Below are 25324 nucleotides of genomic sequence, written 5' to 3'. Positions count from 1 at the left end.
TAATTCAGTAATGCATTTATAAACATTAAGTACATTACATGCCTTTAAACATAGAGAAAGAAAAAAATAAAGCTTTGTAATAATTTTAAACTGATATTTTTTCATCCACTCAGAACTGCCACCTAGTGCTGCTCAAGAACCACCCACTCCAACCACCCCTGAAAGTCAAGCTATAACCAAAGCACAACCAACAGCTTTTCCAGTGATTACCACTACATCAGCACCAATCCCTCCACCACCACCACCACCTCCAATTTCTGTGCCTCAGCCTATTCACCAAGCTGTCCCTTCTTCTCTTGTTTCCCCTAACTCCAGCTCAGCTCCTTGTGTTCCAGTAAGTTTAACTTTGAGTCCACCATCTACTGTTCTGAATGAGGCAGATCACAGTCCCTCTACAGCTCTGGACTTTGACCTTCACCTGGATTTAGATGACTTTGAAGGAATGGACCTTGGAGTGCTAGTACCTAGTGAAGAGCAGAAGATAGATACTGCTGGTACTTACAACCAAGAGTCAATCCAGATTGTTCAACCCAGTACAGGGAGAACTTCTATCAACACCCCAACCCCTAATGATGGAGCAGAATTCCATGATCCAGGGATGGACATTGAACTAACAGATTGGCTGGATGCCATGATGCCACCCACTAGTGGAATGACAATGAACAACACTCAGTCCAGTTATAGTGGACCTAATGACCATGACCCACTACTGTCCAATATGAGTGCCCCGCATGACCCTTTAGACCTGTTATCTGTAGAGGACATGGATTTCAAGACCCCAACGTTAATGTGGGATTTTGCTACCTAAGGACATTTCTGTGATATGGAGTGGTCCAGCTTTATTTATTTTTTCTTTTAACTTTTATCAGTCACTTATTGGCTATGATATTTAGGGTTAGAGGTGCAAGCTTGTGCCTTGTGGTCAAGACAAAAGTGAAGCAAAAAATTGAGGACCAAGAACACTCAATGGTGTTTGGACCACAGTACAGAAACATCTTTTAATTGTTCCAAATCAAGAAGTGGAGAGACTTGTAATAAAACACATTGAATTATGTGTTTCTCTCAATCCACTGAGAAATTTTATCCAGCTTAGAAAGCTTGAAATAGATTAGCTTTCATTAACCAAAATTTGATTTAGTGGAATTGCTTTATTGATCAAAATTTATTTTCCAGAATTGTTTTACATAGGATTGTTATGTACTGTATCAGTGAATTGTGTTTTGTTTTTGTTTCATACTGTATAGCTTTAAAAACTTGCTTTGACTATATATATGCACTAGAGGTGTTTTTTTTTCTTTTTTGTGACTTACTTTCAAGCCCATATTGAAGGGACAGAGCTGGTACATCTCAGGTAAAAGCTATTTCTTAATTCTTTACCATAAGATGATTCATTTGTTAGAGAGACAAATTGTACGGTAACACTTCATTTTTATGGCTTGATATTCAAAATTTGGTTTTTAAATACTTTAAACAAATATCACAAAACAAATCAAGCTTCCTTCATTTGTAAAGTATTAAGAAATTTGTGTAATGTATAACATTTTTTACTGAGGTTGATTAGCTACATTCCTTGAATGTTATGGGCTGGAACCATCAATTATGTACAGTTGTGTAAAGTAAACAGATTGTTTAAAATGTGTAAACAGTACAGTGTTTGGTTGGTTTTACTGATTTATTGATTTTTGACTAACAAGATTATACAATTAAAATACAAACTTTTAGTTGGATCTTACAAGGAATTTTCAAGTGTGAGATAGATGTTTGAATGTAACAAGTTGCCATCCAAAGCCTGAGATGTATTAGTTGAATACATATTGTGAAACAAGCACCATACAAAGCCATAGGTGTATTAGACAGTTACATGTTATGTAACAAGTGTCATCCTAAAGTTAGCATTAGTTGTGATTAAAAATAAATCATTATTGGATGCAATGTTTGAAGTAGTTCCAAATACCTTCCCACTTCTTTTCAGGAGGGTCTGAAGCCAATCCTTTAGGAGACTGTAAAGTTCTCAGAAGTAAAAGGTTCAACAGACAATAAATATTTATTGCAGCAAGTTGCTTGGGTAATAAACAATATTTATTTTTCCTTAAAATTTTATTAAGAGCAAGGCTGGAATGAGACAAAGTATTACACATGGATGGAGTAAATCAACCCTGTTACAATAGGCTCGGTCATTGTGACAGAGTTCGTAACCACTAGTTTCCATACTGTAACTTGTAGAAGTATACACCTGTTTATACTTAATTTTATTACCCTTTATGCCATGCCTAACTAGTAATTCCACCACACAAGTTGTAAATCACTTAGCAAAGAACTAAATAACACAATCTACTAAAACGTATACCTCATGAAGTTTTTTATTTTAATTACTATAACCTAATAAGTTTATAACTTTTACATTTTAGTTACTTTTATAATAAATAAAGAATGCACGTGAAAAACAAGAAATACAGTACTCAGCTTGAAGCATTTCATAAACCATCCAGATTCCACTTTTTTCCCCTGCTTTAAGCACTAATTTGAAGGTTGTTAGAGGCAATATACTTATAAACCAATTAGAAGTTCAGTTATATATTATTTATAAAGTTAAGTAAAATCATAAAGCTTTATATATTACAAGTAATAAAGGTTAGCTGAAATACATGGTTGATGTTGGTGCTTTATTGTTCAATATTTTTAAGCCTAATATGAACCTGATATAGAAGCCAGTTCGAGGTGTTAGTTTTATTCCCTGGAGACTTTTATTCCTAAGAAATTGCAGGTAATATGATCGTTTTTTATGTATTAATTATCTTGTTTCCAGTGCCATATAATTTAGCTACTTTCCCATCACAGTAGTAGTCAAATAGATTATGTAGAGAGGAAACACTGCTTAGCTAATAAATATTTATATGAACACATTGTGATTAATAACATTAAAAGTAATTAACAGTTAATTGTAGAATTAAGTACACAACTGAAGTTACATTAATGTTCTCTGCTATGGGTAAAATATCAAAATTGGAATAAAATGAAATATGAATGCAATTTATAGTTGTAGCTTGGAACCTAAGCTATAAAGATGTAAGGGTGATATATATTCATGTCAATATTTTTAGTTCCCTTTAACAGTCGTATCTTAAGAGTGAAATTAAACATGCCTGTTGTTTGTACATAAAAATACCTTATTTAAAGAAAAAAACGTCTTTATACTGGAAACTTCTACTGCTCTGTTCAGGTCAGTTTGAGATGTTAACTAATTTCATATTAAACACCTCCAGTTCCTGGATACCTGCATTATTCAAGTCCTACAACTTATAATGTGCTCTGTGAAATGTGTGTGTATCTAGATCCACACACACATGTGCAGTGTTCTGGATTTACTTTGTACTTAACTGGCATTCAGTTTTATTAATTGTATGGACTGTGTGATAATGAGATGCAGTAAAGAACTAATAAACCATGAGAAGTGTTGAAATATTTCTGAAACAGACCACTGAACCACAGTTACTTGTTAATAATATCAAAAGTTTGGCAAGAACATGTAAAAAAAATACAATAGGAATAGACTAAAATAATGAATGGAAGATTTCTAACACAATGTATGTATGAATGTGAGAAAGCAAAACATAATTTACTTTTTCTTGTTCCTGGGCAGAAAGGGTTATTTCCCAATTGCTTATGCCTAAAGTAAATGGAAAAGACCTATTTTTCTCTTCAGACTTTGCTTTTGTGACCTGGGAGTGTATAACGAAAACATGATGGGAGACTGTATTTGGGAGCTGATACATGAAAATGATTTACATTGATGTCGCAAATCTTGAAAAACTACTGACTTTAAAAATTTTTGTTCATTTTTGTATAACTTTAGTATAAATACATGTAAATCTTGATTCATATGTAGTTTTATTCAGAACTTATGTAAATGAAAATATGCAAATTTGCATGTTTTTACATAGAAAATACGTTAATTTCTAAATTTCATTATCCAGGTTGCAAAAGCAAAGTTTGAAGGGAATAATGGACATTTTCTGAACTTTCACAACATAAGCAATTAAGAAATAACACATACTATACAGGAACAAAATTTGTGTTACATAGTGTAATTAACTTACTATAATATGATACAGTAAATGCCATAGCATGTGACGGGTTATTTTCAAATGAATATCGTAAAGCTGATATAAGATTTAAGACTTGCGAGTGCCTTTCTAAGCATGATGGATATAGATATTTAACTTTATCCCTAAAAATACTGATGTGGCTTATGAAATGCTAGTAAGTCTAAAACTTTGTCAGTTATGGGTCTTCTAACTCTTGCTGCCATGTTTATAGATAACTCATTCAGTGTCCAGTTTATTTTTCAATACACAGTGAAAACTAAAAATACAAGTTAACTTTATTTATCTAAATTTAAACTGATAAAGTTTGAATAGGTAATCCTTTCTCATGGTGGTACAACATTCTTAAATCACAAAATGTGATTTGAATTTTGTACAAAGCTACACAAGAACTTCCTGCATCACGTATCTGTAATATAGCAAAGAAACACTAGGGGGAAGGCAGCTAGTCAAAACCATCCACTGCCAGTTCTTGGGCTACTCTTTTTACCCACAATTAGTAAGATTGATTATAACATTGTAATGCTCCCATAGCTGAAAGGGTGAGGATGTTTGATGATGGGAGATTTGAACCCATGACATACAAATAGACTTAATATCTTCTACTTCTTAAATTGCTAGATACTTTTAACTGAATATCATGTGAGAGAATTAGACATACAATAATGTGAACGTTACATTTAAAGGCCTTGCTCACACAAATAAAACCTCTACAACCAGGCTTTATATGTATCTACTTTAACAAACACCACCACAAATATACTGCAAATATGCCAGCTTATAATAAAATGAAATCAAAATGTGAAAACAACTGGGATGACACTGTTGTAGATGAGTATGATTATCAGGTCTTTCACCATGTAATTCTTCACTGACAGGCTTAATATACAATAAAGACCAACAAACCTTTTTAACATTTCTTTTATTTATTAGAAACTGGTGAACTTTGGAATGTTTGATGGAAAACACATCTTCACATCATAATCTCTCATATGGTTGATGTTGCATTTTAAGACTAAAGTAATGATAATACAGTTGTTACATATATGTGTACCCATGGCAGTGATTTGAAATGGAGCATAACTGTGTATGCGTTTCTGTACAATATCTATTAGCTGGCTACTCACAGCTCCAGTGTTGATATACTGTCATCAATATATACATATATATTAAATTTCAAATATGTCTTTATATCAAACCTACCATATCAAAAGGTATATTTCACAGTTCCTCTTTCTACATTCTTTTTTGTTCAAAATGAAGTTAAACAATGGGCTAGCTTTGCACATTTCATGGACCAAACTCTAAATTTCGAGGTTTAGACTTACTGCTCAGCCACTAGTCATTCCAACATAATGATAATTCAGATACTGTCCTTAATAAATATTCAAATAAAAAATTGTTTCTTTCTTAATACTTAGATAAAACAAATCACAATGAAAGAAAACTTATAACTTGATTTATGAACTTTCATGACTGTGTCTATTTATTATCTAATTTGTAATCATACAACATGGGTTAACTGTAAGTTTCTTCAAGCTTAGACAGTCTATTATGCTATCCTTGTGTTAAACAAAGATACTAAACCCAAAAACCCAAGTGCTTTCAAAAGGTGGACTATTCAAAAGCACTTGATTTATGAAGTTTCATATTTTTTGTGTCAAACTGATTCCCTGTATCCACGTCTTGTTTTAAGCGGTCATTCGAATAGATCATTAGATGTCGGAGGAAAAGAAATAAAAAATACCAATACATTATTCATCAAAATTAGATGATACATAATATGCAAGCTTTACATTTCTATTCATTTTGGAGCTATTTACGTATTCTATAAAACTGTCCACATGTTATTTTATGGTTACAAATATAACACAATTCAACAAGACTGAAGCATAGGTAAATATGAAGCAACAACAAGAACATTCTTTCATTAACAGTATCATTATAATAATATTTTTTATAAGTTTAGGAATCATTTGGAAATAACTTAGAAACAAATGACATTATTTTTTGTCAGTTCATATAAAAAATAATCATATGATATATGAGAAATTTTTACAAGCTCTGCTTACTTGTTAAGTCTTAAGATGTTTCACAGGTGTCCTTTCAATCTTCCAGCTAATTACAATCTAATTCTTTTGAAGAATACAGTTGCATAAACATTTATATTGATATACTGATTTCATATGTATACATAGTAAATAGTTCATCCAATTCCATTTTGTTCTGTGTTTTTTTTAGATTGAAAAATATTAACAACTAAGTTTTTCTTCTTGATTCATATCATCCAAGAATGATTTCATTGACTTTACTGCAGTACTTTTTCCTGTTTTGTTAATTGTATATATTTCTGTTTCTTGTTCTTTTCCAAGACTGGTGATAAAGTTCTTAAGTTCTTTAACAGCATAAGAATCCACAATATCAGTAAGAGATTCCTCTGGAGAAGAGGACCTTGGTGTGTCCTCAGTTAGAACTAAGTGACTGACATTATCTGTAACTTCAGCCTCACAAAGGTCCTCAAAAAATATATATTCTGGTAGAGAGTGATATGAAGTATTGGGAACATCCCCTTTATACAACTCTGGTGTGACAGGTGTTAAGTTAATCCAATTTTGCTCTAAAGAACTGTTCTCAAGTAGCGACTGGGCGACTGCATTCTGCAAGTTACAATTTCCAGTTTTTTGGAAGTCAGTAGCTAAGGAGTTATGATACCCAGTTTCTTGACTGTCTTGTAAGATGGTGAGGGTAGAGCTCTTATTGTCCTCTGATGATAGAAGTTGATGCTTCTCTGTTGACAGGGAAGAATTGTGGATATTATTTAAACTGTAGACACATTCAAATCCAAGACCATTTTCAAGTGTGCCAGTACCTTCATTTTCAGGAAAAGACTTGGATTTAATTTCATACATTTCTGAAGAGCAGTGTAAACCATCGTTATTTATATAATCACTGTCATTTTCAATCTCTGATTTACTATCACGATATTTTTCTTCATCAGTGCCAAACTGAGTTTCATTTCCGTCATGATGCATTTCATTAACATAAGCTTTATTGGAGCTTGAAGTGTCAAACAGTTTTGATCTGAAAAATTAAAATGTTAAAAGATATATATGTCATTAGAATGTTCAAGACTCTACTGTATTAACTGTTTAAGTTACTTATTTAAAATGTTCATTATTTCAAGTTGTGTGACACGTTTGTTTAAAAGAAAACAGTTCACATTCTAAGTTAAAATAAAAGGGTCTTTAACAAAACGAAACAAAGATAAATGCTGTTACACACATACATTGTTACTCAAATAAGGATGGTTTAATTTTATCTTTATGGTATAAATGACTATTAGTATATTTTATCATTACAAAAATAGGAAGAAACACTAATACAGTACAGTTATTATGAATTATTTATGTTCCTATTTGCCACCAGTAGATAAGGCTAGTTTTGTTAAAAATATCTCATTGAGCTAAGACACCTGTTTTGCTTAAAAGTAAAGGTTGGAGTAAGAAAGAAAAACTGTAACTTTGATTTATAAGTTGAGGAATATAGGTATAATTAAAACACATTTTTTTATTCTACTTTTTCATTTAATTGTGTTGGATAAATATGAATTTATTTATGTTAAAAATTGAACTTATTGTTTCTTTTATGATTTGGTAGTTACAGATAATTTAATTATTAGTAAGTTATTTAAATTCGCAGTAACTAGAGTTGATGTGATTTGCTATACTAAGAATAAAAGCTATATATACAATTACTGGTTGGATAGGTTTATATACATGCTAATAAAACTTTAGAGACAGTTCAGAAGTAAGTGGAATGGAAGCTCCAGGTACCAGGGTTAGGTTATGTTTAAGAATTGTTGAGCTGATTGCAATTTTCAGGCTAAGAAAGATACGATGTACTACACTTGCAATGATAACTTTGGTGAAGATTGTAATATTAGGAATAGGGGAGTTGTACATTAGGAGCATAAATCAAGAAAAAAGGAAATGGTTAGGGTAAAGGCTACTTTGGAGGGTAAGAATTTAGCATGTTAAAAATGTAGGGTTCAATTAATGTTCAGTCCCTAATATCTTTCAACTTTTGACTACTTTCAATAAGACACAAGATGACCAAGAAATATTCATAGCGAGACACTCTCTCACTAAGTTTACTGATAAAATCACTTATAGTGAGGATAAAAAAACTCTAGGACAAGAAACTGCTTGCCAGGTACAGGAAATTATAAAGAATGTTGATAGTTTAGCTTCTAGTTCCAAGGAACATTTTGTAGTGCAAGTAAAAGTGAATCATACTGAGAGTTTTAAGTGGTAAGAACTATGTAAAAATATTAAAATAGCCTTTCAGAGGCTAAGGATAGAAATACATGAGACTGGCCTTTTGGTGAATATTCACAAAGGCACAAATAAGTTACTTAACAGAATCAAAAGCTTAAATGAAAGATTATAAAGGATATGCTTAGAGAAACAGACGAGCTAGTTGGACCTATGGGAGGTTTTCTGGGTAAGAGTTAACTTTTATGTTACAGATGGTAAAGTTAAAACTTATATCAATGGTCATTCTGAGTATGTTTAAGGAAAGTAGGATGTTAAAATTGAGACCCACAAAGAATACTTTTAAGACTGTGAAGTGGTTAAGATTTAAAATGTTTTTTTTTCTGTTTTAACAAGAGAAAATATATTAACAATATTCCCAAGCCTTAGCCTTCTGTGAGAAGTATTGGAATAGACCTGAATCCTATAGAAATTAATCTTGTGGTGGTAAAATAAAATACTGATAAATTAGCTTCAGAACTTGAAAAGTGTTTCCTCTGGGTTTTGAGGAAGGTCAAAGATCAGATATGAGAGCTGCCCTCTTTCATGTTTGATAGGTCAGTAAACAGTGGACAGATACATAAAAATGGGAAACTTGTTAATGTTATGCCTATTTTAAAATGGATAATAAGACTTACTCTGAAACTTTTAAGACAGTTAGTTATTCTATAGTTTTGTAATGAGAAAAAAGTCTCAAGACAAATAAATAAAGCATTTGCAACATCCTTTAATGAAATATATCAGTCAACATGGATTTGCCAAAGGGAAATCTTGCTTTTCTAATCTGTTAGTAAACAGATCTAGCTGTTAAGAGGGCACACAAGGTGCTGATTGTGGTGAAGATATCAATAGCCACTATTATTTATTTTAATCAAGAAAACAACTTTTGCATACTAAGCTGTGTATAATTACCTACAACAGCGACAAACTCAGGAACGAGATATCATCTAAATCACAATCTTAGCTGTGTCTATATAGAAAGTCAAGATTCAAAGACTTTTATATCTTTTCTGTAGTCAAACTGCCCTGTTTTAATGTCTACTCTTGTATACCATCAGTCAAATAGGTATACTTTTATAGGTTTGGTAAGCAAAAATAAATGTTTCTGTTCTCATATTACTTACAGTCTGGGTGCTGATATTCTCTGTGCATTCATTGGGCCAGAAACTTCTACAGGTCTTCCAATAAGTTTCTGAAGAGCTTCAACCCATAGTCTACGGGTTTCACTCTCAAAGGCAGCCTGAAAAAAAAAAAAAACCTGAAGGAATGAAATCATTTTCACATTTTATGAATCATATGCTATTTTATTTAATACAAAACGTTATAGTTGTAAGCACACATGGACCAAGAGAGGGGGTAAGGAAGCTAAGATAATTTCTGTGGGCCCCAGTTCTCCTAAAAGGCAAAACTGACTGAGCAATGAGCCAACATATTAATACTTCCCTGGGATTCGTGAAAGTCCTCAGCAGCCCTGTTCAGAGTCTTTGTTTTGTTTTTCTTGTAGTTATACTATGGTAATGCAAGCTTCATCTACAAAGTGGTGTTTCTCAAACAAAATACTGAACTAAGATTAATTTTCATATTACTGCAATTATAAATTATGTTTTCATATCAAATTTTTTTTGGAAGGGTCTTAGAAGGAATCAATCTATCTCCTATTAGTACCCCCCAACATTATCTCCAAAACTGTTTCAAATTACGAATATAAGGACAGCACATGCAACACTTCCAGTCTTTTTGGACACCCTGTACATCCAATGTGGAAATGTGTTCAGCAGCATTATGTTTTGAACTACACAGACCCTTCAATCCTTGTTCAAAGCTTTATATTTAACAGAAGAAGGTTAACGTAAACAAAGTCTAACTGCATGGTTAATAAATATGTTATTCTTGTTGTAAAGATAGAGGGCACAATTGATGTGGCAGGATGTTGAAAAGTTATTTAGTACCTGTAATTTGTAGTATTTTTGGTTAAATAACAGAATAATAACTAGATACAGTAATTTTGTATATAAAAGACAATAAAAGTTTAAACGTAGAATTTAGTGGTATAAATTTGACAACCATGTTAAAATAGGCTTAGTACATTTAACATTACTTCAGGCTTAGGTATATTGCAACTTACCAGTAAGTCATAAAACAGGATAGATACAATGTTTTATTACATAAGTACAATCTGAAACTAGTTTATTGTCTCTTTGTGTTTTAAATTCAGTTTATGCTGTTATAACTTAGAGATAGGTTTTACAGCAGGCTAAATACATTTTACTGTTAACATTACATGTATTGTTAGTTTTTGGACCTAGCATTTTTAGCACATCAAGAATTTGGTATTAAATATTTATTTTCAGGCTATAAATATAAATACAATAGTTAAGATTAGTGTAGGAATTGAGTATTCACAGTTTGTTAGGTGTAAGGGGTGCAATGATTGGGTTTTATTTGGGAACTTGAGACTGGCATGTACTTTGAATGAAGCTAGTAAAAAAGATGTGCAATTTTATGTAGAATTTATAGGTTGGAGGCTATCATAATTAAAACAGATGCAATAGATAAAGAGAAGTGTAGGCTGTAGGAAATAGCAGTAGGATTTCAGAAGGAGCGTAAGTGTTTACATACAAAAGATACATCAGTTAACAATGACTATCAGCAAGTTAGAAAGAGTATTATAGAGTAAAATGTAGTGAATCTAGTTATAATAACACTATTATGCTGAGCGACAAATTTCTACCCTTGTCTTCTGCAGAAGGGTAATTACTGGAGGTAAGGAAACAAAAGGGTAAGAAAAGGATGCGAGTATAATAGTCTGTGGGTAAATAGAATGAAAATAATTATATTATGCTACTCGGGAGCACAGATAGAGGATATAACTGACAGAGCAAAAGATATAATAAAGTGGGCTAGCAGAGATGCAGCTTTTGTGGTGCTTATAGAGGCTAATGATGTAGGGAATAGTAGGTCAGAAGTTATTATTAATTAGAACAACGACATTTAAAAAAGAAGGTGATAACTTAATATTTGTCAGGGATACTGTCTAGAGTTAATGGTTAGGTTGAAGTTATAAGTAGGTCACTAGGGCTAAATACTAGACTCAGGTATGTAAGGATAAACATACTGGCTGTTTGGACTTGTGGGATCAGTTTAGTGAAAAAAAGCAGTTTTTTGGAATGGATAGTTTACATTTAAATATGGTAGTTTGTTTGATAAGGTTATCAACTCAGCTGTAAGGGAAGTTTGAAACTGAGATGTGGTGAGGGCCAGGAAAATCTAAATGCAAAACATAAGAGGCAGAGAAAAGTTTACTATAGACAATAATTATAGTAGTAGTTATAAGGATGAGCTTAATTGTTACTGTTGTAATGCTAGAAGTATAAGAAATAAAATATGAGACTTTAGAGCTTTAGTAACAATGAAGGGTTTTGATGTAATGGGAATAACTGAAACATGATTAAACATGGATGATTTTAATGACAGAAAATATAGAGTTACATGTTATTTAGTATGGACAGAGTATTGAAGAGAGGGAAGAAATGGCTTTATATGTAAAAGGTAAGTTATATCCTGTCCAGGGTGAAGATATCACAGATAAAAGCTAGAAGATTGGGTTTCTATTTGTGGATATAAAAAGAAAAGGCTTTTATTGGGAATTTGTTACAGACCACTTAATGATACTGATGAAATTAGAGAGGAATTTTACAATGATAATAAGATTTAAGCTTTTAATGATGTTACAATTATGAGTGATTGTAATTTCATGCATATAGACTGGGAAAAGCTAGAGTCAAACCAAGATATATATTAAATATATATATATATATTAAAAATATATATTGAAGAGATACAATAAAAACTATCAGTTGTAACTTGAACAGCTGAATTACTTGGATACACCAATCAGATGTGGAAAATTTTTAAATATTCAAGATAAACATATTGTTTATAGAAAGAAAAGGGTAGCTGAAAGTAGAAAACCAGGTTAGCTCACAAAGAGTATGAGAAATAAAATTGAAGAAAAGCATCACAACTCTAAATTAGCTGGTATGACAGGAGACTTAGAAGATTATAGAATATCAAAAACGTTTGTCAAACAGGAAATTAGGAAACCAAAAAGGATGTATGAGAAAAGATTGCCTGAAAATATAAAAATTAACAGTAAAGATTTCTTTAAATACATTAAGAGTAAACAAAGTGTTAGTATGGGTGTAAGACCCCTGAAGGATGGTAAAGGAAGGCTTATTTTTAATGATTGTGAGATGGCTGGGTTATTAAATTTTGCATTTTCATTGGTTTTCACAAACAAAGTATTCCACATATTGACCACATAAATTCTGAGATGGTTAAGAAAAAATTGTGAAGTTTAAAAAATTATAAGGCTCTTAGAGCAGATATTATTTCCCCAAAGGTTATGAAGGAGGTCAAAAATTGAATATGTTAGCCAGTACTAGTGTTTTTTGTCAGACCTTGAATAATGGGCTGGCACCAGATGATTCAAAGTGAGTGATAAAAATTATCCCAATAATTATAAGCCCATTAGTCTTACATCAGTTGTGGGAAACGTTTTGGAAAGTTTAAATATGCTTTACAAAGTAATTCAATAAATACTACAATATTATTGGGTAGTCAACATGGTTTTAATTAGGGAAAAATCTTGCCTTATAATTTTTTTTCAATTCTTTGGAAAGGTTGAAGATGAGGGTAAGTTTCTGGATTTTCACAAATCATTTGACAAGGTGTTATATAAAAGGCTTATTGAAAAAAGTCTCAATAGGTGTGGGGGAATAACTTAGCAAATTGAATAAAAAAGTGTCTGGATGGAAGAAAGCAGAGAGTTGTCACAAATGGAGTTCAGTCAAACTGGATTAATGTCACAAGTTGGGTACCTCAGGGATAAGTCTTTGGACCTTTGCTCTTTCTGATTTTCATCTGTGACATAGATGAAGGAATAGTCAATAAATTACTTACATTTGCTGATATTAAGATCTTAAGTGTTGTTAGTTGTGAAGAGAATGCTGCTCTTTACAAAATGTTTTAGATCATTTAGTGAATTGTGTAAATAAATGGTAAATGGGTTTTAATTATAATAAATGCAAGATAATGCATGTGGGTTATCACAATTTAAATTATAATTTGGACAGGGATAACCTTAACAGTGTTGTGAAAGAAAAAGGTCTTGGTGTAATTAACTAATCAGTCTATAACACCATCTAAGCAGTGTGCTGTTGCTAGTGGTAGGGAAAATAGGATTTTAGGTTCTATCCACAGAAATACTGGATATAAAACTAAAGAGGTTATAATTTCATTTTACAGATAACTAGTTAGGCCACATTTAGAATAATATGTTCAGTCTCGGGATCTGTACCTTAGAAAAGACACAAAGTTATTGGAGAGGATTCAGAGAAGAATTACTAGAATGGTTCTTGAGATGAAGGGGTTATTATATGAGGAGAGACTGAAATCTCTCAAACTGTTTTCTCTTTAAAAAAACAAAAGTTATAGTGGATCTGACCAAAATGTTTAAAATTATAAACGAAATTTATAGCGTTGATTAATCAACTTTTTTTTTTTTTTGCATTTAACAGCGAGAATAGTAGGATTTGGGGACAAAAGCATAAAATTTGGCAGGGTAGAATTCATCTTCAGCTGAAACAGTTTCATTTTCATAACAGTATAATTAGCCTTTAGAACAGGTTGCCTTCAGATGTTGTAGAGGCAGTACATTTAAGCGAGTTTAAGTTAAAGCTTGATAAGTGTATGAATGATAAGGGCTGGCTTTAAGTTTTTTAAGTTAATTTAATTTAGACCCCACGTTGTCCCCAAACATATTGTTATACTAATGCCCTCATTACAACCTGCAACGCCATCTAGCTAACAAAGAAGTTAGAACATTAAAAATATTACTTTTAACAATATGTTTTAAATTTGCAGAAGCTTAGCCTGTATCGCGCATCAATGGACTTACCAGATGTATTGCCTTTCTTCTTGTAATGACATCAAATTCAAAGTTTAGGGTACTGTTGATCATACGAACAAACTGGATCTGAGAGAAGTCGATCATTCCTTTACAAACTCCCAAGCTCTAAATAAGGTAAATTAATTGACTGTTATGTAAACATAACATAAAGTATATTCATTACTCATTCAACTCGTGTCCAAACATTTATTTTCTAACAAATGGGTTTCTCTTAATCATATTCAATAGTTTTTATGCTATGCTTTGACTAAAATTGGATAAGTCAGGATTTTCCTGAAACACGAGAATTACACTAACCTAGATGATGTTCGTTTGTTTCAGAATTTCGCGCCAAGTTACATGTGGGTATCAGCGCTAGCTTTTCTTACTTTTAAATTGATAAATTAAAGGTAAGGCAGCAAACAAACAACATTCATTGTCAATCCTTAAGGTTACTATAATCGAAGAGTGGAATTTTACTTTCAATCTTGTAAAAAAAAAACCTCCAAAATGCAAAGAGTGATGTTTTCAGTAATGGGATGTAAACTATGTGTCTTAAGATTGATAGTACAACACAATAACCAAGATCTTACCAAAACAAATTAATTTGTTAATAATGCTTTAATTTAAATAGTTGAAACTGTTCTATACAATTGGAAGCACATTAATTTCGGGAGTACATATACTATTATAATTGGTTTGGTTTGTTTGGAATTTTGTGCAAAGCTACTATAGGGCTATCTTCACTAGCTATCCCTAATTTAACAGTGTAACACTAGAGAAAAGGCAACTAGTCATCACCACCCACTGCCAACTCCTGGGCTACTCTTTTACTAATGAATAGTGTGATTGACCTAACATTATAATGCCTCCACGGCTGAAAGAGCGAGCATGTTTTGTGTGACAGGGATTTGAACCTGCAACTCTCAGATTACAAGTCGAGTGCCTTAACCACTCATGCCGAGCTCCTGTTCTAACTGTTACTGAAATTAAACAAAATTATCAAATTGTCTTGTTGATTGTGAAACTTACTAAAACTTGTTACAATTTGTTAATTTCTAATAATTTGTCAAATTACTATTTTTTATAAGAGTGTATGTCTTGTCGCAATTTCAGGCCTTTCAGCAGGGTCCCAAAAATATACAAGAAGGACAAGATAAAGAAATATATTAAGCCAAAAATGCTAAAAATTATCATTACTACTTTAAGAAATACAAATTATAACTTTACCAAATGGAAACAAAAAACTACAGTATTTATTTAGAATTTACCATCCTGTTAACAGTAATTACTCTTTTGACTCTTGTGACAGATTTTACTATTATATATTTATTGTAACATCTATGTTTGTTTCGGTTTAATATATATTTAGAAATGTATGTAACTTATTATTATATGTGTACTGTGCAAGCTCCGCCTTTCTCTAAATTTGTAGAAGATTCTTGAGTGTAAGAATTAACAATATGTTTTCCGAAAGCACAAGGATGTCTTCGGATATTGTTGCAACTGAACCTTTGAGATAATAAATCGACGCGCGAAGAGACAGTTTTTATATTGTTGGTTCGGCACAGTCGGTATACCACAAACCTCAGACGCTGTAACTGTGATAAATGCTTATTAATTGGAAAAGGAAAACTACAGATATTTGACCAGGAACGTTTATAGATTTTGAAAATTACAAACCACTTAACTTCAGTGAATTAACCTCGGACGTTAGTATTTTTAAGAGGATATTTAGAGATTGTCCATGTTTAAGCGCACTGACATGACTGCCCCTCAGTGTCACAGCAGTATTTCTGCAGACTTATACTGTTAGAAATTTGGTTTCGATAACCGTGGTAGGCAAAGCACATATAGTCCTTTGCGTGGATTTGTGCTTAATAACAAAACAGCAATAAACAACTGACAACACCTTTGAAACTTACCGAAACACTCAACTCCAGCTACCTGTTCCTAAAAGTAAAGGGGTGTATACATGAATGTGCATATAATACGAATACTTAAATCAGAATGTCTCTCCAGATATAGAGAAAAATAAGTTGCAGCATTTTCCGATGACAAAATCAAATGATTGTTCAAATCACATATGTGGGATTACTTACTAACAAAAAAAAGCCTAAAAAAAATTAAAGCCTACAATTCAACTCGGTACATACTAATAGACTTCAGTTAAACTTACAAATTTAAATCACACTTTCTGATGTCGACAAACTGATTTTTATTTATCATTGTCGGTCATAGAGAATCTAAATCCGTTAAAAAATAAAACATTTAAACCAGAAAAAACAAAAGTATGAAATTATGTAGAAATACCTGATTAATTTAAAAATTAATTATTTTCATTTTACGTAATTCTTCCATTACAGATTAGAAAATTACAAACACAGAAAAAAACTAATTAATACTTTCGGCTAACTAGCTTTGGTAACAGTTATTCTCACCAGGGACTCGTGAATACAGTGATTATTATAGATAAATACAGTAAATATTTAAATAACAAGTTATTTCTCGTTAGTTTTTCAGTATTATTCGTCTTTGTCATGCTCAACGCTACAACTGCACGAGATTTCTTTACGAAGAACTAAATACAAATGAAAGTCGAATACAACCTGAATTATATTTTAGCCAAGTTTAGCATAATATGAAAAGTTATTCCACTAATGTTTTATGTTGTAACTCACACAGTATTTATAATACTGCAGTGCGATTTTTTCTTTTATGTGTCAAATAAACAAAAGATACGAGTAACTTACCTCATAACTCGCTTTAGACTTGTAATACATGAACTGCCTTCCATCTAGGACGAACCAATATTTTTTCCAAGAGCATCGTAAATTCTATAATAAAAATTGCAGTATAAACCTCACATGATATATCAATAATTTACAGTCATGAAAGAGGCAGTCGACTACTAAAACTATGAATTACAAAGTAGGATAAGAATCAACTGAGTATAACAACAAAGGAGACACAGCAAAAATAACTTTGGTGGAAGTAATTACATTTTTGAGTTTTATTTCATTGCACAGCCTGTTTATGATATTCAAAATGTTCCTGGTAAAGGTTTTGACGAGACGGGTACATACGTGGCTTTTCAAGAACTAACCCCTATGTATTCTGTGGTTAATAAACCAAACTATATTTCACAAAGCAAGGAACAAACTTAGCACGTGTCCGGTAATAAGTGCTTCTAAAATGACATTGGGAACGTAAAAATTTAAAATATGTGCCCAGTTAGTACAAAAACACAGGAGGTCAACCGTTTCAAAAATACTATTGATAAGACAATGTTTAGGGTTAGCTTAACGAAGTTTGAATATAAATCCAAAGTTCCTATCTTCGTACCTCAGATTTATGAATTAGCGTCCCAAATTCATTATAAACACAGATATTCTGTTGTTTATATGTTATACTAATTTCTAAATAATTTGGATGATTTCTACTTAGTTGGAAAATAATCCGTTGTACAAACAGAGTTACAGTTTACAGTCCAACGGTAGTACTAAAGCCATATGGAGATTATATAGATTGAAAGGGCACTGATATCTAGCTTATATCAGCAGCTTATGCGGGTAACTTTCCAGCCTAACTGAATCTCTACTTGCACATAGCAGAGACACACATATATAAATGTGTGTGTGTTCGTGTATACTATTTTTATTAACACTGTTATTACTCACATTAACTGGAGCTAAGCCTACACCTAAAAATAGAACAAGGTAGGTGTCTTAATGCCAATTCTTAGTCATTCTACGTACATCTAATACAGTATACTTATCTCTGGGTTTTTGTTATTCTACGTACAGTTATGACAGAAAGTGTTCGTACCCCTGCATTTCGAGTGTTTTTTTGCTCATAATTTAAAAAGTATCACGAGTAGGTTAATTGAAGTAATATATATTATAAATATTATATTAACACACATCTACATAAATTTTTATGTAAATTAAACGACAAATAAACTGTTTATAAACAAATAACCAAAAATAGGAGGAGCAGAAAGTGTTCGTACAGTTCAGAACGTGTGAAAAAACTGAAAGATATTCCCGTGAAAATTTTGTTCAGTTTGGCGAATAAACTACATTATACCATTCCAGAACTAGACACTGGGTTTATAATTATTGGAATTTAGCCAGCAAAAAATGTACTTCCGTCAATTTAGCGCCGTCTCCTTCATTATCTGCTTGGTCATCATGGCGAACAGGAAACAACTATCCAGTGATTTAAAAAAAAAACGAATTATTGTAAAATACAAGTCTCGTGTGTCTCTTTCCGGTATTGCTACACAACTTAATGTGCCCAAATCTACTGTTCAAAGCATAATTGCCAAGTTTAAGCTTACAGGATCAACTGCTAACCTCCCTTGCTCCGGATGCTCCACCAAAAAGGCTGAACAGAGAGAACCAAAAGGGAAGTTCTCAGAGAAGTTAGTAGGAACCCTCGTTTAACACGTAATGACATGCAGAAACTGGTAAGGGAAACTGTGGTTGAAGTAAGTACCTCTACAGTTACGAACATGCTACGCTCTTCGGGTTCAAAGCATGCCGTCCTCGTAGAAATCCATATTTAAAGCCTGTTCATTTAGAAGCACGATTGAGGTATGCAAGAAAGCATGTAGATAAACCCTTTACCTATTGGAAGAATATTCTTTGGTCAGACGAGACTAAAATCGAGCTTTTTGTCCATAATGATGCTCGCTATATTTTCCGTAAGTAGGGGAACGAAATCTTCCAAAGAACACCGTCCGTACAGTTAAACACGGCAGTGGCTCGATCATGGTATGGGGTTACTTCAGTTCTTCTGGTGTAGGCAGTCTTCACGGCGTCAACGGAATCATGAAAAAAGAAGAGTACGTTGATATATCAGGCACTTATATCAAAAATGATGCTCGGAACTTGTGGCTTGGGCGTCGTTGGATCTTCTAGCACGACAATGACCCTAAGCACACATCAAAATATGTGCAATCCTGGTTGCAGAGAAACCATATAAGCGTTCTGGAGTGGCCATCGCAGCCACCCGATCTCAACCCAATTGAAAACGTTTGGCATGAGTTGAAGACCAGGGTTCATCAGCGTCATCCGAAAAACTTGCAAGAGTTGGAGGCCTTCTGTAAAGAAGAATGGAAGAAAATACCGGTCGAGTTCTGTCAAACGATCATGGAGGGCTATGAGGAGAGATTGCACCAAGTAATTCACCTGAAAGGCTACACAACTTACCATTAAAGTAGACGCACGAACACTTTCTGCTCCTCCTATGTTTGGTTATTTGTTTATAAACAGTTTATTTGTGGTTCAATTTACATAAAAATTTATGTAGATCTGTGTTAGTATAATATTTATAATATACTATACTTTCATTATCCTAATTATTTTTAAGTTATGAGGAAAAAACTACTCACGACGCAGGGGTACGAACACTTTCTGTCGTAACTGTACATCTAGCACAGTCTACTCACCTCTGGGTTTTAGTTATTCTACATACATGTAGCACAATCTACTTAGCTCTGGGTTTTAGTTATTCTACATACATGTAGCACAGTCTACTCACCTCTGGGTTTTAGTTATTCTATGTACATCTAGCACAGTCTACTTACCTCTGGGTTTTAGTTATTCTACATACATGTAGCACAATCTACTTAGCTCTGGGTTTTAGTTATTCTACATACATGTAGCACAGTCTACTCACCTCTGGGTTTTAGTTATTCTATGTACATCTAGCACAGTCTACTCACCTCTGGGTTTTAGTTATTCTATGTACATCTAGCACAGTCTACTTACCTCTGGGTTTTAGTTATTCTACATACATGTAGCACAGTCTACTTACCTCTGGGTTTTAGTTATTCTATGTACATCTAGCACAGTCTACTTAACTCTAGGTTTTAGTTATTTTCCTATGGGACAAAAACAGAGGCTTCAAAAGTGATGCTTTGTTTGTTTATATGTTGAATTTTGTCCAAAACTATTCAAGAGATATCTACTCTAGCTGTTCTTGTTTTGAAGTGATATAGGGAAAACAGTTAGTCAACACCATTCACCACCAACTTTTGCACCACTCTTTACCGTAATTAGTGTCATTAACTATCACAGAATAACACCTCCCTGCGGATGAAAGATCTTGTTTAGTAATGGGTTTCGATCCCGCGACCAGCAAATTGCGAATAGAACACCCTAACTAAATTTGATATAGTAACAGCAGTACTGGTGGTGGTGGTGGCAGTAGATATAAAGTTGGCCATGATAATTTTGACCGTTTCTTATGAATATACTATCTTTTTAAATTTTGGGATTTTTTCAGCATTAGAAAACCTCTTCTGGCAGATTAACATTTTGATGACTATGCCTAGGCGGCACTTTAAAAAATAGTTATTGTAATAGTGTGGTAGAACACGTAATAATTTTTTTTTAAGCATGAAAGTCCTTTCACGGAAATTTTAGTTGTTTTGGGATCTAATGTAAACTACGCACATCACAACTTAACTTTTTTCTTTTATTCTGTAGGCCTCCGCGACCACTGGGACACTGTCAATGCTAATGCGTCATCAGGTATTTTCAGACAGATTTACTTGGTGGGGCCTATTTAGACGTGGAAGACTAGAGAGGAAGTAGTTAGTCAACACTACCTAATGCTAACACTTAGAGTATTCTTTTACTAACGAAACAGTGGGATAGATCGTCAAATTATAACGCCCCCACAGCTGAAAGGGCGAGAATGTTCGTCTATAGGAATTTGAACGAACCTGCAACCCGCAGGTTACAAATCGACCACCAGGCTAAGCTCGATAAGAGTGGGTCACATATCCCTCTACTGAATAATTTACTGTCCCAATTACTAGTGAAACATTTATTTTCAGTTATAACAATAAGGAATAATATAATCATGTGAAATTCCTTTTCAGTTTTACAATATTTAATTAATAATAATATATTTTAAAAATCTTCTTGGTTAGCACGTATCTTCAAAATTCTCTAAACATAAGTGTAAAACGTACATACTGTATTTTTGTAATTGAATATTGTTGTGATCACCGATCAGAGTATTACTTTAAAACCCAGTTACGAAATAACTAAAAATGAAGCTTTAATTTTGACATATATTTCAGGCTTAGCTAATAATTTATTTAAAGTGTTTAAATAAAAATAACAAATATTTTACACTATATTTAAGCCAGTTAAAATGATAAAGTAAAATTTTGGTAAAACGAAATATAACATACAGTTAATGGAAAAACAAAGAATCTATAAAGTTCCACGGGAGCGTGGAAACAGTTATGCCGAACAGACAAAACGTAACTTAAAATATTGTTTAATAGAGTATGAACGGTACGTAAGAAATATATATGTATATAAAAACTGAAAATTCAGCCATAGTAGAGCATGCACATTACATACGGTATTGTGGAAAAAATACAGCAATATTAGCTCAACCAAAATGTACAGATAATAATATTAGAAAACCCCTGGAAATAATCAAGTGTAAAAAAGATAATTTATTTTTAAATACAGATGAAGGTCCGGCGAATGTTTGTGCAAAATTGTAGGTTCACCTTTTCTGAAATGTTCATGAGATAAACCTGTATGTAGATCATACGACCTTTTATTTTGTTTTGTTTTCAATTTCGCGCAAAGCTACACGAGGGCTATCTGCATCAGCCGTCCCTCATTTAGCAGTGTAAGGCTAGAGAGAAGATAGCTAGTCATCACCACCCGCCGCCAACTCTTGGGCTACTCTTTTACCAACGAATAGTGGAATTGACCAAAACATTATAACTCCCCATGGCTGAAAGTGTGAGTATGTTTGGTGTGACAGGGATTCGAATCCGCGACCCTCAGATTACGAATCGAGTGCCTTAACCATTTGGCCATGCCGGGCCCTCATACGACCTATTCAACGGAAAACAAAAAATATAGATAAGACACGATTATGTCTCGCAACTGAAGATGACGTTCAATCAAGTAAAAGTCAATTGTTTAGTGTTCATATATTGACCTTAATTAAAATGTTTTTAAAAGGACCGTATAAGCCCATTTCTGGACACTTGTGTATGATGTTAAAATAACACATAACGTTGAAATAGCTATACAATTTTCTTTCTTACGTCTTACCCTTATTTTTCTTCACTTTTAATTTAAACAAGAGCTGCATACACTCCATACTCACTAGGTTTCCTCACCATAATTAAATCACGAATACGTCACAAAATATGTAAATGAAAAATAAACCTACCAATTTACCACGCTTACTTAGATACCCTTCGAGTTTGGGCATAGCAGAAAGAGACTTCCAACAACTAACCCTTGATTACGTGTTCTGAACATCGCTGCTAATTCAGATATAGGTTTTATCGCTGTCTACAAATAACGTACTTTTTCGTTCAACGAGATCTACACAGGAAATGAGCTATGCACGCGGATGGGCGCGACAGTTCACTTCCTCTGTATAACTGTGAAATTGCGATCATTTCGAGTTCCTTTATTACATCAAGGAACTAAAAACGGATTTTGACGTGGCAACATTTCGCAATAAACACAAATAGCCATTCAAAACTAAGAATACCACATTAGGCAACGTCAGCCATTTTATGAATAACATAAATGATGAAAAATATATTTACAATGTATAAGTGAGGTCAAAACTCTAAACAAGTCTTATCAAAGCGAAATTACATCTATCTATCTATGTCTATGACGTTTGTATTTTCATGACGTCAATGGCACTGATAACATTTTTAATCCTATCATTCATCAAGCTAAATTTGAAATATTCGAACAAATTATTCATACACATGTGAAAATACAAATAGTTTTATCATGTACGCCCACCGATGTCCGCCAACTCATGTGTCTTACCTCTTACACCAGTGGTTCTCAGGCAGACTTGCCAAACAGGCTCCGTGACGGAACTTTGATTCTTGCGACAATAATTATCTCTACAAGGATGAAAAAAACAGTTCATCATGGTTCATAACTAAGGTAATTTATGCACGTCTCAGACGGCTCGTGACCCCCATCTCTGAAAACCTGTTCACGATTTTTTTCGGTTCGTGCCCTACCGTTTAAGAAACACTGGTTTACATAGTGCACATATTGCCCTAATAAAGTGGGAACGGTTTGTAAATAAGCCCCCCCCAATGGAATAGCGGTATGTCTGCGGACTTATAACGCTAGAAACCGAGTTTCGATACCTGTAGCGGGCAAAGCAGAGATTTCCCATTGTGTAGCTTTGTGCTTAACATCAAACAGAGAAAGAAACAGTAAATACGTCATTACGTAATAGGCTTAACTAAAAAGAAATAATCTGAATTTTAAATATAGATAACGGTATAAAAGAAAAGCTTTGTTGGAACAGAAAATAAATATATTTACCAAAACCAAAATGTACTAAAGATGTAAAAATCAATGAATAAATCCAATAATATGTTACGCACGCCAATGACCTAGTGGTGAGGCTTACAACACTATTTCTTCTTCACAACAAACTCTTTAGGGGTGCGGGGCATAAAGAAGGTTGGGAACCACTGGCTTAGAACATACACACTAGAAGCTATGTTGCCGTAACTAAGAAATCGTGGAGTTAAGAAAAGTTTTGTTTAATTATAAAGTAGCTTGCACATTGACCCTCGAAATTAGCCATTAGACAATTTCAATAACATTTTCAACAACTAATAACACAATTATAATTACAAATAAAAGTTTAACCTCACTAATGCGAAACTTTTAAAAACAATTTTTAGCTTTATCACAAACTTATTGTTTAATCACCTGACCAATGAGAAATCACAAATGTAGAACGTTATAAAAATATAAATAAATTACTAGAAACCCTTTCATGTCGAATTTATTGTTGTCTTTCGACTTCTGACTTCCTTAGATATTGGTGTCTTTCTATATATAAAAAAGAACAGTTTTGTAGTATTCATTTTTTTTAATCTGTCAACGTTCCACACACACACCTTATATTAACTGAAAGAATTATCAAGTTGTAAACAGTTCTTTATTTGTGTATTATTAATAACACATCTTGAATATCATTACTCAAAGTAATCCCATGTACAGAAGGCTACAAGAAATGTAACGATTTCATGCAATGCAGAACAGCTATAGCTTTAGGTATAAGTTTATTCTTTACATATTATAAAATTTAGCCGTTCTACATCTTATTTATAAATTTTAATACACAAAACAAGTTATACCGTACAGAAATATGTTATATATTTCCACACCTTTAATTGAAAAACTAAATTATTCAAATTATGTTTTTCTTTTTCCGAGTTCTTTAACGCAGTAAGACGCTCGTGCGAGTTACGAATTTCAGTATTCTTTGAGCGACAAAAAATAAAGACCAAAGCCTGTTTTTTGATTCTCTGACAACAAAAACAATCTAGTATTTCCACGTGAAGATATTTTTGTACTTGAATAAAAAAAAAAAAGTACAACTAGATGGAGTTGCCCTTGGTCAATACTGCCCGTCGGCTAACTGATTTTCTGTTTTAAAAACTTTCAGAGTTTATTAGCGTATTTAATACAATAATTACACTTTGGAGAGTCAGGTTTGATGTAGAGATTTTTTCTATAGAGAACTTACGTAGTTTGGGTTTAACTCTTATGTATTCTGTGTGATTTATTCTGTAAGAATCTAGCAACAACTTTTTGGTGTCTATTGGACCTGGTTTATTACATTTTACTTTAGACTAGACAAGCTTTAGATTAATTTAATTTAGTAAATTACCTAAAACGAGTAGGGTTTGCATTAGTTTATTTTAATATTAGCTTTTTGAAGTGAACAATGTGTTTTGATAAAGGTTAAGCTTTGTTAATTAGTTTTATCAGAGAGATGATGCGTGAATATCTGTTTAAACTTGTAATGAATTTAATATGCAGTAGTTTTATTTTACATTTTGCTTAAGAGTATTTGTGTCCAGTGTTTTCATTTTTTTTAAGTCACCTTACAAAGCGGATCAC

General features: G+C 32.8%; 2 protein-coding genes across 12 annotated transcripts in view; one reads left to right on the top strand and one right to left on the bottom strand.

Moving 5' to 3' along the window:
- LOC143240948 (uncharacterized) overlaps positions 1–3460 on the top strand; it is a 143274-nt gene extending 139814 nt beyond the window's left edge. For 5 of the 6 annotated variants that reach the window (XM_076484244.1, XM_076484241.1, XM_076484242.1 and 2 more), the window contains one exon: positions 114–3460. In XM_076484244.1, coding sequence (XP_076340359.1) covers positions 114–808 — 695 coding nt within the window. In that variant the 3' untranslated portion in view covers positions 809–3460. The remainder of the gene's footprint in view (positions 1–113) is intronic. The other variant, XM_076484243.1, reaches the window with a different exon arrangement.
- A 1550-nt stretch (positions 3461–5010) lies between these two features.
- Positions 5011–24208, bottom strand: LOC143240949 (uncharacterized). Of its 6 annotated transcripts, none has more exons than XM_076484247.1 (5): positions 24179–24208; positions 17120–17203; positions 14376–14492; positions 9541–9656; positions 5011–7184 (listed from the first exon to the last, which is right to left on the bottom strand). In XM_076484247.1, exons 1-5 carry the CDS (start codon positions 24191–24193, stop codon positions 6356–6358), a joined length of 1161 nt encoding a protein of 386 aa, XP_076340362.1. In that variant the 5' UTR covers positions 24194–24208; the 3' UTR covers positions 5011–6355. The 6 variants fall into 6 exon arrangements, with proteins under 6 accessions (XP_076340362.1, XP_076340366.1, XP_076340361.1 ...); XM_076484251.1 differs by lacking the exon at positions 24179–24208 and adding an exon at positions 23213–23287; XM_076484246.1 differs by lacking the exon at positions 24179–24208 and adding an exon at positions 22590–22809.
- Between the last annotated feature and the right edge of the window lie 1116 nt (positions 24209–25324).

The sequence above is a fragment of the Tachypleus tridentatus genome, chromosome 13 (assembly GCF_004210375.1).
Source record: "Tachypleus tridentatus isolate NWPU-2018 chromosome 13, ASM421037v1, whole genome shotgun sequence".
Taxonomy (NCBI): domain Eukaryota; kingdom Metazoa; phylum Arthropoda; class Merostomata; order Xiphosura; family Limulidae; genus Tachypleus; species Tachypleus tridentatus.
The sequence above is the reverse complement of the archived record's forward strand: the minus strand, read 5'-3'. Positions and strand labels throughout refer to the sequence as shown.